Raw genomic sequence first — 14,740 nt, 5'->3', positions numbered from 1 at the left:
GAATTATCTATTATATTTTATATGAAAATTTAAAAAAATTATAATGATGAGATAAAATAAGTTGAGATGAGTTTTGAATCGGCTACATTCGTGATTAAATTTGCACCTTCCATGAGAGGGAACAAGAACATATTTTCCTTTCTATCAGCCCAACCTAACCTCGTCCCCCCACGCTTTGTAGCCATATATTTTCATCATCTTCTGACTTTGGTTGTGAGATTAGATTCGTTGGATTTCTTATTTGGCTTGTTACACACAAAGCAAAAGGTTTATATGTCAAGCAATATTGCCTTCCTCCAACTAATGCAGACTTTCTTTCGCCACAACAGTCAGGAGAAATGTACAAAGTAGCCTTGAAACTTATAAGTTACCTCTAGTATCGCAAGGATTAAAATGTACAAAGAATGAATATGGATGATATCTCACCTGGGAAATCTGTCAAAAATATCGAGCTTCGGCAAACTTTGATTTTCACTATAAATATAGAACATCTCAAAATCATTAGTAATTACTGTTTCTAAAAGGTCAAGGTACCTAAAGTAAGTTGTTCCTTCAAAGCTAGACTCCCACGATTAAACATTATCACTTCTTGGATGAACTGAAACCCCCAAATCCCATCATAGCCGCTACATCAGGATCCATGTCAACTTCCTCCTCTGCCGCCTTCTCTTTCTGAACCCAGATACAGACCAAAAATTATCAGGAAATATTATGGTAAACATGATATGCTCACACATTCAAAAGATAATATGCTCTCAATTGCATAGCTTTGGCGCAACAAATGCTTTTTCTTTTTTTTTTTTTTCTTTTTTTTTTTTTTAAATCGGGGAACTTCTCCAAGGCACGGCCTTTCAAACCCATCCCTGCAAAGTAAACCTCGGCCCCGTGCATCGCACCCTCGAAAATTTCCCTACAGGGAACTGGTTAAATTGCTGGCTTTTCACCAGAAGGTTTGGCCCCAAAGGATTGTTTGCACCCATAAGATGTTGAACCATGAACCTTGAACCTTGAAGGAAGTGATACCCAAGACCAAAGCTTTCACCACTTAGGCCAACCTGTGTTGATAGTGATATAGAGCACCCGTTCTTTTTTCCCTATAAACTTATGGTTCACAAATCTAAGCAATAAGCGACCTGTGGTGATATAGAGCACACACCTTCTTTTCTTTCTTCTTTTCTCGACGTTGGCGCTTCCGTTCCTCCTCTTCTTGCTGCTGCTTTAAGATCCGCTCATCAAGATCTGTGACAGAGGCAGATATCAATTTTCCATCACCAATTAGATAAACGTCTTTAAAAAATATATGCATTTTCTGTTTACGCCATAAAATTCTTTACCTTGCTCTGTGAAGCTGCCAGGAGCACTCCGTTTCTTAAGAAGTTCGAACCTCTCTTTGACCTGAGACCATAGAATTTGCAGCTCATAAACACTGTTGCTAGACAAATATGTACTTGTGATCAATGACATGCTTAGGTCAGAAAAATAGTTTTATCTTTAAAAGAATTGTGGCAATCTCCTCTATTTTCTTTTTCTTCTTTTTTGTTTTTCATAAGGAATCTTTATTAAAAAACCCATGTACACAATCTCCTCTATCTTGTATTCCTCGTGGTTTACTCGGTACATTGTTGCATGTACAAAAATTATGCTCGAGAGCAAGTCTTACAAAGGTTGCATCATTTTTCACCTATGTTTAATTATTGGTGCATTCATTAAGCTTCAAAGTACTTTCTAAAATGTACCTGTTCGACAGATGCCCGTTCGACCCGCATAGACATACCCAACGCTCTTTGATCTATGAAACAAAAGCAAATGAACCATTAGTAAAATGGAATAAATTGGAAAAAATAGTTCCCAAAACTAATTTTTTTTTTTTTTTTTTATAAGTAGTTCCCAAAACTAATTGATGAAACAAAATCGTCTATAGATAACCACATACGTTTTTTTCCATTTATATGATCCAAGTAATTTGCAGAATCCTTTACCACACACTCACAAACAGAACAGAAGTATCCGGCCTGCAAAAGAACAGATTTAATCACAAAAGGACAGCGTAAACAAAAATTTTGAAAAATGACATGAGTTTCAATTACAAACTCAACTCGGCTCACTTCATAATACTACTATTCTTCTTCCCTCAGACCAATATATAAAAGAAAAACAATCTATGTACTTGGGCTACGCCTTTTTTAAATAAAATCTTTGATTACCTATAAAAAAAAAAAATACATAAAATAGAAACAAAAAGTAAACCCTCTCTACCCAAATTGAATGGTGCACCCCCCCCCCCCCCCCCCCCCCCCCCCCCCCCCCCCCGCGCGCGGCATGCCAATCTAGTTTAGTTGCCAAAAGAGAACCACCCATCAAATCCTCATCACTATGAAGTTAAATCTTCCCATGGAAAGTCCTCACGCCTGAAATCCCAGTCTCTTAAAGAGCTTAATATAGCTAGTGTGTTCCATTCTTAGTAATTGTATATGTTATATATTGGCGATCTCGGTTTGCTTTAGTTATGAAGTTCGGTAATCTAATTCCATTCTAGAAATGGCAAAGGCAGCAAAAGACTTTCGGTTTGCTTTAGTTATGAAGTTCATGCGATCTCGACCTTCTATTGATGATATTTGACTTGCAGTTGTTAAGACGTGGGGGTTGCTAGAGATCCCAACGACAAGTTTTATGGATGAATATCATGTTTTGATCCTGATGAAAAATGAACATGATTTTGTGCATAGATGGGCATGTGAAGGTCGAACGGTGGGGGGTTATACTTTTCAGCTTTTCAAAAGGACGAAAGAGTTTGATTTGCACAAGGAATCTCCATTGGCTCCTCAATGGATTATCTACCAGGGTTGCCGATGCACTTGTATACAAAGGATTGCTTACAGATATTAGCATCAAGATTTGGTTGATACCTAGGGACGGATAATGCGACACTCAATCGAACTAGGGCTTCGGGGGCACGTATTTGTGTGGAAGTGGACCTGACTGTGGAGTCGATGCAGGGTTTCCCAATTGTTTTTTCACCATCGAAAAGAATATGGCAGGAAGTCAAGTATGAAAAACTTGGTTTTTATTGTCAGAAATATTTCCATCAAGTGCACACGTCGGTGGTCTGTAGGGTTGGGGAGAGGAGACAAGGGGAGGTAAAACATAAGGCGAAAAAGATTTGGCAACCGAAATCTGATAAAGGGGTGCTGGGTAACATGAATGAGAATAAGAACAATGTTTTGCAAATTTCTGAAGGGGAAAAAGTAGCGGGTGTCGAGGGGGACGTGCAGGATTCTTTACGGAGTGATCACAAGGGGATGTTGTCAAGTGGTCTAATTAGTGGACCTGACATTGGCCACCAGGGTGAAATGGTTACGGTTGGGGCAGAAAAAGTACAGGTGCATGGCGATGTGTTTAGTGGTGGAGGGGTGCAGGTCGAGGCTAGTGATGCTGTGTGTGTGGAGGTTTGGTGTGATGAGGAGCCTAGCAAGAATTTTAATGAAAATGATGTTCAAGGGGAAGTAGTGCTGGCAGTACCTGTGGATGAGATGATGGAGGTTCGTGAGCCTTTGGATAAAATGGTGTCTTCAGAAGGGGTCCTGGATGGGGCTAATGCACCACAAAGTGCTGTTGTGCCTGACTACTCTTCGGATCGGGAGGTGGATGACCAAATTTTGAGGCTAGGTAAGGATAAGATTTATGATTCTGATGTTGATCCCCGAAGGTTATCTAATAAGTCGACGAGTCTTGTTAAGACGGCAGTAAAGAAATCTCAACAGGTGCACTCCCATCCTCAAAAACTTAATCTATGAAAGATACAATATTGGTGTCGCTTGGGTAATGCTTATGAGGGTGATGGATTTGATGGGCTGTTGGAGAAAATTGCAGGGTTGTCGTCAAGTGGCAGTAGTATGGAATATGATTCCGTTGTGTATCATGTGGTGCATTTGGATGGAAAGGAATGCGCGCTGTTTTGAAGACAATGAACGCACAGGGGTGGAGCTGAAGAATTTCTTTCTAAATGCCTTCTTGCTTTGGTTTTCTGCTATTGTTTTAGTTGGGGATAATATTCATGACTTCTTGTCTTTAGTTCATCGCTCTTAGAATGTATTTAGGTGTTCTGTGGTATACTTCCTGTGTACATGGTTTAGGCCTATTTCATTCATATTAATAAAATTTATCTCTTACGTATCAAAAAAAAAAATATATTGTTCTGGAATGTAAGGGGGTTAGGCTGATCTAGAAAGCGGTTGAAAAGTTTAGTTACCAAGAAAAGTGTATCTTTAGTGGCGATTTCTGAGCCTTTTGCTGAGGAGTGTCGCATGCATCTCCTGGGTAAGCTCGTCTTTTAATTTTCTCTGCTCCAATGAAGCTGAAGGGGGCAAGTTATGGATTTTATCGAGAGATGAACAAGCTTTTGAGGTGCTGTGTAAGTCTGCACAAATGGTTACTGGGTGGTTTATCTTGGAGAATAAAAAGTTTTTAGTGACTTTTGTGTATGCCAAATGTAATCAAGCTGAAAGAAGAGAATTATGGAAAGATTTGGAGGTTCAGGTGGCAGATCATCCTTGGCTAGTGGTAGGGGACTTCAATGCTATTCGTAATGACAATGAGAGAATTCGCGGAAATCCTAGGCCGTCGTCTTCTATGGCAAATTTCAATGGTTGTTTAGATAGTTGTGGCCTATTTGAACTTTCTCATGGAGGGAGACATATGTCTTGGTGTAATGGACATGAGGGGAGATCAAGGTGCTGGGCACGGTTGGATAGGGCGGTCATCAATAATAATTTTTCTAGTCAATTTACTCTTGGCCAGCTTGAATACTTGGGGAGGAAGACTTCTGACCACTGCCCTATGGTGGTGTATTTTGATAGACCGTCAGTGTCCTATGGTCCTCCACCTTTTCGCTTTCAAAACATGTGGTGCTCACATGAGGGCTTCTTGGCATGCGTAGAAGAGGCTTGGAATAGACCGGATTCTAATACTGGTCTTCTGAAACTTGTGGTGCGGCTTAAGCAGACAAAACTTGCATTACGGGCTTGGAATAAATCGGTCTTTGGTAGGGTGGATTTTATGTTAAAAGAACTTCAAGAGAGAGTTGAAACTCTGGAGCACCAGCTTCAGTCCGGGTATTCTCATGAGGTAGAAGCTGACTATTTGCTGACCAAGGTTGAACTCAATATGTGGGAGAGAAGAGAGGCAACGAGATTGGGTCAGATTGCAAAAAAGAAGTGGATGGTTGAAGGTGAACAAAACACAAAGTATTATCATTCGGTGATCAACCAATGCCGGAAACAAGTAGTTATTTCTAGAATGGTTCTTTCAGACGGGAGGGTGTTGGACAATCCGGAAGAAATTCACATCGGTGCCACGAATTATTTTAAAGACTTTCTCACGGAAACTTCAAGTGTGGAAATTGCGGATTTGTCGTCGTTACTGGAAGTTAGTATCACGGCACGAGATAATCATATGCTTTGCATGGATCCGTCGGAGGAAGAGGTAAAAGAAGCACTATTTTCCATTCCTAAATATAGTAGCCCAAGGCCAGATGGTTTCGGATCTGCGTTTTATATTGCTTGTTGGGATATTGTTAAAAAAGATGTGGTGGTGGAGGCGGCTGGTGAATTTTTCCGTGGTACGCGGTTGCCCCAAGTTTATTCATCATCTTTCATTGTTCTTATTCCTAAAGTTAAGGAGCCAAAAAGTTTTGATAAATTCCAACCGATTAGTCTTTGCTCTGTGGCCTACAAGATTTTTTCGAAGATTATTGTTAAGAGGATGACAGGGATGTTAAATAAGTTGGTTTCTCTTGAGCAAGGTGCTTTTGTGCCAGGGCATAGAATTTTTTAAAATATTACGCTTGCTCAAAAAATGGTGCATTCTTTGAATAAGAAATCTGTGGGCTGCAATGTGATAGTGAAACTTGACATTACTAAGGCGTATGATCGGGTGGATTGGGGTTTTCTTCTAACGGTGCTAAAAGGTTTTGGCTTCTCTAACAATTTTTGCAAGTTGATTGGGGAGTGTGTTAAGTCCCCTTGGTTCCCAGTCATGATGAATGGAACTTTCAAAGGTTTTTTCCAACCTGTTCGGGGCTTACGGCAAGAAGATCCTTTATCTCCTTATCTATTTATTGTGATGGAGGAAGTTTTGTAACGTTTGTTAAGGAAGAATTTTGAAGAGGGTCGGATTGGTAGATTTTACCGTCCAGTAGGAGCTCATTTGATTTCCCATTTATTGTATGTAGATGATCTTTTAGTTTTTGTTAATGGCGGGAGAAGGTCTATTAAGAGGCTCATTGAGATGCTAGATCTTTATGAAAGATGGTCAGGCCAGAAGATTAGTAAAGAAAAATCTGCTTTTTACCCTTCAAAGTTTATTAATCTTTCACGTAAGCGTGCTTTGATGAGAATAAAGGTTTTAAGGAAGGAAATTTTCCTGTGACATATTTGGCTGCGCGGCTGGTTGTGGGGAGACTAATGGCTAGAATTTTGGAACCTCTTGTGGCTAAAATTCGCAACAAGGAGGCAGGGTGGAAGTTGAAAATTCTTTCACAAGGGGGAAGGTTGATTTTGTTGAGACATGTACTTTCGAGTATGGCTATACATCTCCTCTCGGTAACAAGTGTGCTTTGGTTACCATCACGCAAATTAATTCTATTTTAGCTAGTTTCTTTTGGGGGGATGTCAATGGTGTTCAGCGGATGAAATGAAAAGCTTGGTCAAAGCTGTGTAAGCCTACAAAGGTTTGGGCTTGCGGGACTTTAAAGAAGTCCGACGTTCACTGCACATGAAGTTTGCATGGAGGATTATGTCGATGAAGAACCTGTGGACTAATTTTTTTCGTGCAAAATACTTAAAAGTCTGGGCATGTTGTTCTCACCCCTGCGAATTCATCGGGCTCCCGGCTCTGGAAATCCATTGTTTTGGTTTTACCTGAGGTCACTGGGAACATTCAGGTTCTAGTGCGAGGTGGAAATGCGTCGTTTTGGCATGACAGATGGCTTGCTTTAGGACCTCTTTCCGTGTGTGTGGATGACATTCAAAACAATTCGCTGCAAATAAAAGATTGTTGGTCTGCTAGTTCCTGAGATTATGATAGGCTAGTGGATCTGGTTGGTGAAGAGATCACGGCTGAGATTGTTCCGAAAATTTCAGTGGGTAGAGAAGGTTCAGACGTTTTTATCTGGAAGCCATCTACGGATGGAATTTTCTCTTTGGTGAGTGCTTGGGAAGTGGTCCGGCTTAAAGGAGAACCATTACAGTGACAAGAGTGGATTTGGCACCAACTGCTTCCTAAAAGGGTGTCTCTGTGTGTGTGGAAAGCAAGGTTTCGAGCTCTAGTGGTGGATGATAGAGTGCAAAGCAAGGGCATGTCGTTGGCTTCATGATGTGACTGTTGCACAAGAAAAGCTCCAGAATCTTTAGATCACATCTTGTGCGTGGGGGAGTTTGCTAACCAAGTATGGGAAAAAGCTAGTAACGAGCTGGGGATCCCACATCTGCGTTTGCAATCTTGGTGGGCCAGAATGTCGGCTTGGTTTCGCTGTGCAAGAAGGTCCACTGTCAAATGTCTGATGCTCAGTTTATTGCCATGTTTGATCACTCGGAAATTGTGGACGAGGAGGTGTAAGGCTAGGATGGAAGGAGTGAAAGACTCAGCCGAAAATGTATGGTCGTCGGTGAAATATTGGCTTCGAGTGTTAGCAGGGGAAATCACGGCAACTAGGCCTCTCTCTTCGCATGACATGCAGCTTCTTAGTAGTCTCGATGTGCCTCAGCCAGCCTAACGCGTTCATCGTCTCCGTCAGGTTGCTTGGAAGAGACCACCTACTGGTTGGATGAAATTAAACTGTGATGGGAGCTGTCGTGGCAATCCGGGAAGTTGTGGGGGGGGAGGAGGCGTGATCAGGAACAATTTCGGCAGGGTCCATGTGGCTTTTTCAGCTCATGGTACTAATAGTGAGGCAGAGTTGAGGGCTATTAGGGAGGGGGTTGTATTGTGCAAAAAGCTAAATATTTTTAATGTGGTCATTGAGAGTGATTCCAGATTGGTGGTGGATTGGCTCATTGGGGGAAGATGTTCTTTGTGATACTTGTGGGATTTTTGGGATGACTTACTCAAGGAGCTTCAAGGTGTTAATGTCATGGTGGGGCATCAATTTAGCGAAGGTAACCAAGCGGCGGATTTTCTTGCAAAACAAGGGGAGGAAGGGAGATGTATTTGTTATGAAGGTGATCAGAATTTGCCAAGGTTGTTGAAGGGGATTATTCGGCTAGATAAAACGGGACTCCCAAATTTTCGGCTGTAGAAATCTTGTGTTTTTTCTTTATTTTTGGTTTGGTATTGTCTTTTTGTGGTATTCGTTTATTGGTGGATCGATGTAATGTTGGTTTTCCTCTGCCTTAAGTGAGGGTTTTTTTTTTTTTTTTTTTTTTTTTTTGATAAGTAAGAAACTTTATTGATGGAATGAAACTAGGCACAACCCATGTACACAGGAAGTATACAAAAGAGACACCTAATTACATTCTAGAAAGTTGAAACGAAAGCAAGAACTCATGGGCATTTCCTCCCTTCAATACAATAGCAGCAAACCATTGGACTAAAGAAAATACAAAAAAATTCCATAATTCCCCCATAGTTCTCTCCTTGTTGTTGAAACACCTCTCATTGCGCTCCATCCAAATACACCACAAAAGACACAAAGGAATCATCCTCCATGTTGCTGCTAGTTGTGGGATATGATGCGTCCTATTCCAACATGCTAAAAGATCCATCACACTCTTACGCATTACCCAAAACAACCCGGCTCGACTGAAAATACCCGCCCATAATTCCCTTGCCACCTCACAATGCAAAAAAAGATGCTCAATCAATTCGTCATTGCTTTTACACATGTAGCACCACTCCATCACAATCACACCTTGTTTCCTAAATTATCAGCCGTCAAAATCTTTCCTAGAGCTGCGCTCCAAGTCAAAAATGAAACTCTAAGGGGTACAGGGACTCTCCAAATACCCTTCCAAGGAAACCCATTGGGCTGGTGTGCTGCCAGCACCTTATAGAAAGATTTAACTGAGAATTTCCTGCTCCCCGAGTGTTTCCACAACATGCTATCTCGCCCATTTTCACCTATCTTCTTGGAATAAAGAAAGCTATAAAAACTCGCTATTTCATCCACCTCCCAATTCTGCGCATTTCTGGATAATACCATATTCCGATGTACATTACCGTTAGAACGGCTCATTACATCTGAGACAGATGCTTGCTGATTTGCCGCCAATCTGAATACTCCAGGAAAAACAGAAAATAAGGCTCTCTCACCACACCATACATCGAACTAGAAGCTGATTCTTGTACCCTCTCCCACCTCAAAAATAGTGTGTTTTACGAACACCTTCCACCCTTTTGTAATAAATTTCCAGAGGCTCACCCCATAGTTATCCCTACCCTCCTTGGAGCACCAACCCCCCAATCACAACCATACTTCCGATCAATAACCAATCTCCATAGTGATTCCCCTTCCGATTGGAATCTCCACAGCCACTTCCCAAGGAGAGCATTATTAAAAAAGAATAAATCAAAAAAGAGCCTTAAAGCAAGGGTTATTAATAAATTGAGGAGAGCTTTCCCTGTTCAAAAAAAAAAAAGTGTTCCATTCTTAGTAAAGTAATTAAAATTAAGTCATTTGAGATGTACATTAACCACAAGGTTTAAGACATTTCGGAAATCCCCCATGAGCAATATCATCTTCCTCAACCAAGCACTTGTCGAAAAGTACCACAGGGAAACCCAGGATGAGAAATGGGATTCATAAGAATATTTTTTCGATAGTTTGGATCTAGTGATACAGAACAGATTTTACCTTCACGAGTTCAAGTATTCCCTTCAGCAAAGCAAATCTAATATCTTAATGGAGGTGTTTTTTTTATGCATAGATATAGACGTTTACAGTCAACACAGCCAAGTGAGTGAGCTTACCGCTTAAAATAAAAGTCTGTGGGATACAGGGTCTAGATCAGCTTGATCGATCTTGGTTTTTATAACTATCATGGCACTCGCCTAGCTCAACCAGGATTGGTGAGGAGTGACAAGATTTAGGCCTCTTGGTTTGGATTCTTCAACTTGATTTTCATTTATGGAATAACCCATTACATCACAATCAGATTACCCTGTTTAATTGTGACGTATTCAATTTGTTAGTTTAAAAATTTTAGTCTTATGCTTAGTTCAACCAAACACTAATTTGATAATCTAACCAAATTTTAAGATTGAATCACTTAAAAAATAAAATTAAACAGGCCCTTGCTAGAGATTTGTCTTGAAAACCACAGCGTGTTACACCACCCTCATCCTAACAAACATTGAACAAGTATCAAAATAGCACCCAAAACTTTAAAAAAATGGTAATTTTGACTAGGAGGCCATACGAAAAATAAAATTGTACATTCAAAAGGTAGAATCATCAATAACCATATGGTGACAAGGGACACATGAGAACATGTTTGCATACTGGCTATTATTTTACTTACAAGAAAACAAAAATATGGTTGCATACCTGCTGACTTAAGGGTGCCACTGGAGTAACAACCTGCAAAAATAAAAAATGATATAATAAGGTCAATAATTTTGCCAATCAAAGACCCATGCATAAAATACTCAACATAAAATGCTGAAAGATGTTTCATCCTTTTGAAACTCAAGGGAAACAGAAAGGCATGCTATTGTGCCAGGAAACTTATCGGGCAGGAAACAAATAAAAATAAATGCAAGCAAGAAGCAAAACATGCCCCCCAAACGATTAGGGTTTTGGGTTATGATGGTATAAACCCATGAAAATTTGTATAGAACAAATTCAAAATCTAGAACATGCCAAGCTCAGGATCCAAAATTTTATGGTAAATCTCCACGAAAAGGATTAATGGCCTTGGCAGATTTATAGAAAGAGAAATATTTGGTTCACAAAAAGATCTCACAACAATAGAGTTCGCAACTAATGTGGATTGTTGTCGTACATCAAAATGTAAAGTTCTTTTACTATAAAAAAGATCTAACATATCACATCTAGCCACATCACTTTGTGAACTATACTTTTGTGAGATCCCTCTGTAAACCTAGAACTCCTCTTATAAAAAATCCAAAGTCCATAAAGGAAACTGTTTAAGGCTAATATATATATCTTGGATGTCAACATGATTAAGGCCCACATGTTAATATATGTGTTTCTTTAACCATAAAGACATTTGATATTCTATTTCCAAAGTAACATTGGAAGGCCTGATTTCAAGATAGCCTACTGTTAAAAGCATGCTTGCTTCAAAGTTTTGATACCTCTATATCGGTAGGGTGATGTCACTCCACCGACTGAATCCCCTTCCAAAGAAGGATAAGTCCTATCATTATCCTCATAAAAACAGCATAAAAAGCAGCATAGGAGACACCTAGCATATTATAATATTGTCCCAATCTGTAAGTACCAGCAGTGCCAATCCCAAATCTTAATCATTCTTGAGAAATCTGGCTTGACAGATCAGGGGCATGTTACAAAACTGGAGCAGAGAGCTAACCAAATAGTCAACACCTCAATAGGTATAAAAAATAAGAAATCCAGCAAGTTACGGTCAATTATCATGTAAAATTGCATCAAGTTGCACAATTACATTAGTAAAAATTATTCTGGGTTCTCAAAAGTGGCACATCTACCAGCATTATACAGATTAACCACAACCTTTGAAACTCCCACCAATCAAACACTCAAGAATTAATTAACAAAGTCTAAAAACCTATTCTGTACGATGTGATAACCAGTTTCATTGTAATACTTTTGCCATCTATTGTGTTTTCTTTTTTCTTTTCTCTAGAAAAAGCCACAAGTTTAATTAACGAATTCTAAAAACCAATTCTGTAAGATATGATAACCAGTTTCATTGTAATACTCTTGCCATCTATTGTGTTTTTTTCTTTTCTCTAGAAAAAGCCACAAGTTTATCATGTTCCATGGATTATATGGCATACATAACCAGGAACCTAGAGAACAACTCCCTTTAACAATTGCTTATCGGAATCGATGGTACTCCAGTAGACAAGCGGAATCAAAGTCATAAACACCATATTGAGCTGCTCATATAACAAATGGTCTACCAAAAAGTACAACTTACAACCAAAAAGGTCCTAGCAGAAAGACTATGCATATCTAAAAAAGATATAAGAATAATGCTTGGGCCACCAAGGATCCTCACCGATTTGATTTTTTTTTTTTTAACGTCATGGTTAAGGAAATGTTTTTTAACGACTTTGTGAAATTTTTTTTAAAAAAAAAAATGTTTTAAGGGGTTTAAAATAAATTTTGAAAAAAAAAAAACTGCCTTCTCGGTGAGATCCTCGGTAGCTGTAGCAGGGTCCAAGATATAAAAACAGCGACACACCTGAGTTTTTCCCAAGCGAGAGTCAAGGTCCACTTCATAATCCCTATGTTTCAAGGGCTTCCTCTGCACTGGAGGGCCTCTGGCTGTAACAAAACCAGCCAACCCATTTCTCTAACGTTAACACAGATGTAGATAAATCCATCAAATAAGATACAAATACAAAAGAAAGAAGATTTTCGGATTACATTACTCACATTTAGATTTAACCCGCGACTCCGCCTCCTATATACAACACAAGATAAGCAGAATCAACCAAGGGGCGTTAATCAGAAAATCGAACAACCTTAACCAAAAAAAAAGGAGAATTGGAAACTTTGATTTAGAAAAACCTGTTTTTCACGTTCCCTCGCTCGTTCCAAATATTCGTCCCGATCAAATTTTCTTCTGAAGGTGTTATCAACCCCAACAACCTACACAAACAATTACGAAAAAAAGAACACGTTATAGTCAACACCCAAAAAAAAACTCAGAGAAAACAATAGATAGTGAAAATAAAAAGTATGATTCGGATATCTACTAAGTTGTAATATTCTGTCAGTAACATAAAAAGAAAAAATGTGATGAAATTTTTAGGTTGAGAAAGTAATGGTAAGAGACTTAAAACTTACATTATCACTGGTGTGAGCCATTGAAATAGAAGGAAGATTCTTGACGTGATTCACAGATTAGCCCAATTCTGATTCGGAGCAAAACCCTAATTCTGATTCCGAGCTCCAGAACTTCGAAGTAGAAGAAAAGTGGGGAAGGTAAACAAAGCGAAAAGTAATGATAAACTAGTGCACAAGATTTTACAATTTTATTTAAAATAAATTTTATTTATGTAGAATTAAAAATATTTTTTAATAAAGTTATATAATATCTTAATTCATTTAAAATAATTTAAAATAATTTAAAATAATTATAAAAGAGTTGCAGATATAAAATGATAATCGTTCTCAATTGATAGTTCAAAATATGTTATAATTAATTCTCTGTTGCACAACTTTTTATATAATATAATTATAGGCGATATAATAACTATATGCTTGAATTAATTATAAATAATAACAGGCTATATAACCGATCAAATGTATGATTTAATTATTATTTGGGATACATTATTGATATCCGAGCTATTAGTTTTTTTTTAGCTTAGGCATTGGTTATTAATATGCCTTATATTTTATACTGTTACCTATTGTTATATAGTTATAAAATATTATTTTGTTCATAGTATTGACTATCGTGATCTTTATAATTTACAATATTTGGCTTATAATACAAGGTTTGAATAAGAAATAATGATTGGAAGAGCTAATAAAACTAGATAAGGAAGCAATGATTAATAAATATCACATATATTTAAGCAAACAAGTAGCAATAGATGAAATGGATTATCATTGCAATTTTTTAAAAACTGAAATTAAAAGAATATAGAATCATTTGAATATTCTTGCTTTATATAGAAAAGAAAACAGTAAGAATTTGCTCAAACAAATTTTTAACAACGATAGACTATAGAAAAAAATTGGAGTATATTGAGAGTCTTGTATTGATAAGCTAAGGAAAATCCGTTAGTTGGCCTTTTTATGCTAGAAAGCTCTAAAGGTGGTCTCGATAGTGTTCTCTCAAGATCTTGATCTACTTATTCTCTTTGATATTAGGAGATTCTTGTTTAAAAACTCTGTCTTAATGAATTCCTTATTCATATCTGATTCATCCAAATCCACTTTAAGTATACTATAGAACCTGATAATATTAATTAAGAAGATTATACTATATTAAATATAGAAATAAATTTGAAAGATTTGACAATTCCTAATGTTCCAAAAAATCAAATTTATAAACAGTCCACTTTCTCTTCAAAATTATCATTTCTTATTAATTATTCTATTAAAACTATAGAAAAAACTATTAGCTTAAATAATGATCATGAGTCACTACAATTATTAACAAAATATGTTGTTAAACATCATATGGAACAAAAATATTATTTCATACATATTCGATTAGAACAAGTTGCTATAAAATCACTCGCAAGAAGTGGATTAAATGCTTCAGTACTACTCTACCTAAGGGATGGAAGACATTATAAATTTCATGACCCATTATTTGGTATGGTAGAAACCAGCATGTTCCAAGGTTCAGTTTATTTCAATTGTTATCCCAATTATTCACTTTCATTATTTGATGCTAATATCCCACATGCTTTATTATTAAATATTAAAACAAATAGGTATCATATGAAGAGATGATCACATCCCTAATTGTAGTTTATAAGATCCATTATAAACTTGTGAAAACAACACTAGAGTCACGAACTCTTATTACTAATCCAAAGGGTGACACATTAT

General features: G+C 37.8%; 1 protein-coding gene across 1 annotated transcript; it reads right to left on the bottom strand.

Moving 5' to 3' along the window:
- Nucleotides 1-273: 273 nt before the first annotated feature.
- On the bottom strand, nucleotides 274-13,183 carry LOC121259225 (zinc finger matrin-type protein 2-like). Its single transcript, XM_041160737.1, has 11 exons — nucleotides 13,016-13,183; nucleotides 12,737-12,817; nucleotides 12,602-12,629; nucleotides 12,408-12,490; nucleotides 10,541-10,573; nucleotides 1,934-2,012; nucleotides 1,737-1,789; nucleotides 1,335-1,395; nucleotides 1,157-1,239; nucleotides 535-672; nucleotides 274-435 (listed from the first exon to the last, which is right to left on the bottom strand). The coding sequence occupies exons 1-10, from the start codon at nucleotides 13,034-13,036 to the stop codon at nucleotides 583-585; spliced, it is 612 nt and encodes a 203-aa protein (XP_041016671.1). The 5' UTR covers nucleotides 13,037-13,183; the 3' UTR covers nucleotides 274-435; nucleotides 535-582.
- Nucleotides 13,184-14,740: the final 1,557 nt, after the last annotated feature.

This window comes from Juglans microcarpa x Juglans regia, chromosome 4D (assembly GCF_004785595.1).
Source record: "Juglans microcarpa x Juglans regia isolate MS1-56 chromosome 4D, Jm3101_v1.0, whole genome shotgun sequence".
NCBI lineage: Eukaryota > Viridiplantae > Streptophyta > Magnoliopsida > Fagales > Juglandaceae > Juglans > Juglans microcarpa x Juglans regia.
Note: the sequence above shows the minus strand (reverse complement) of the source record. Positions and strands in the feature narration are given on the sequence as shown.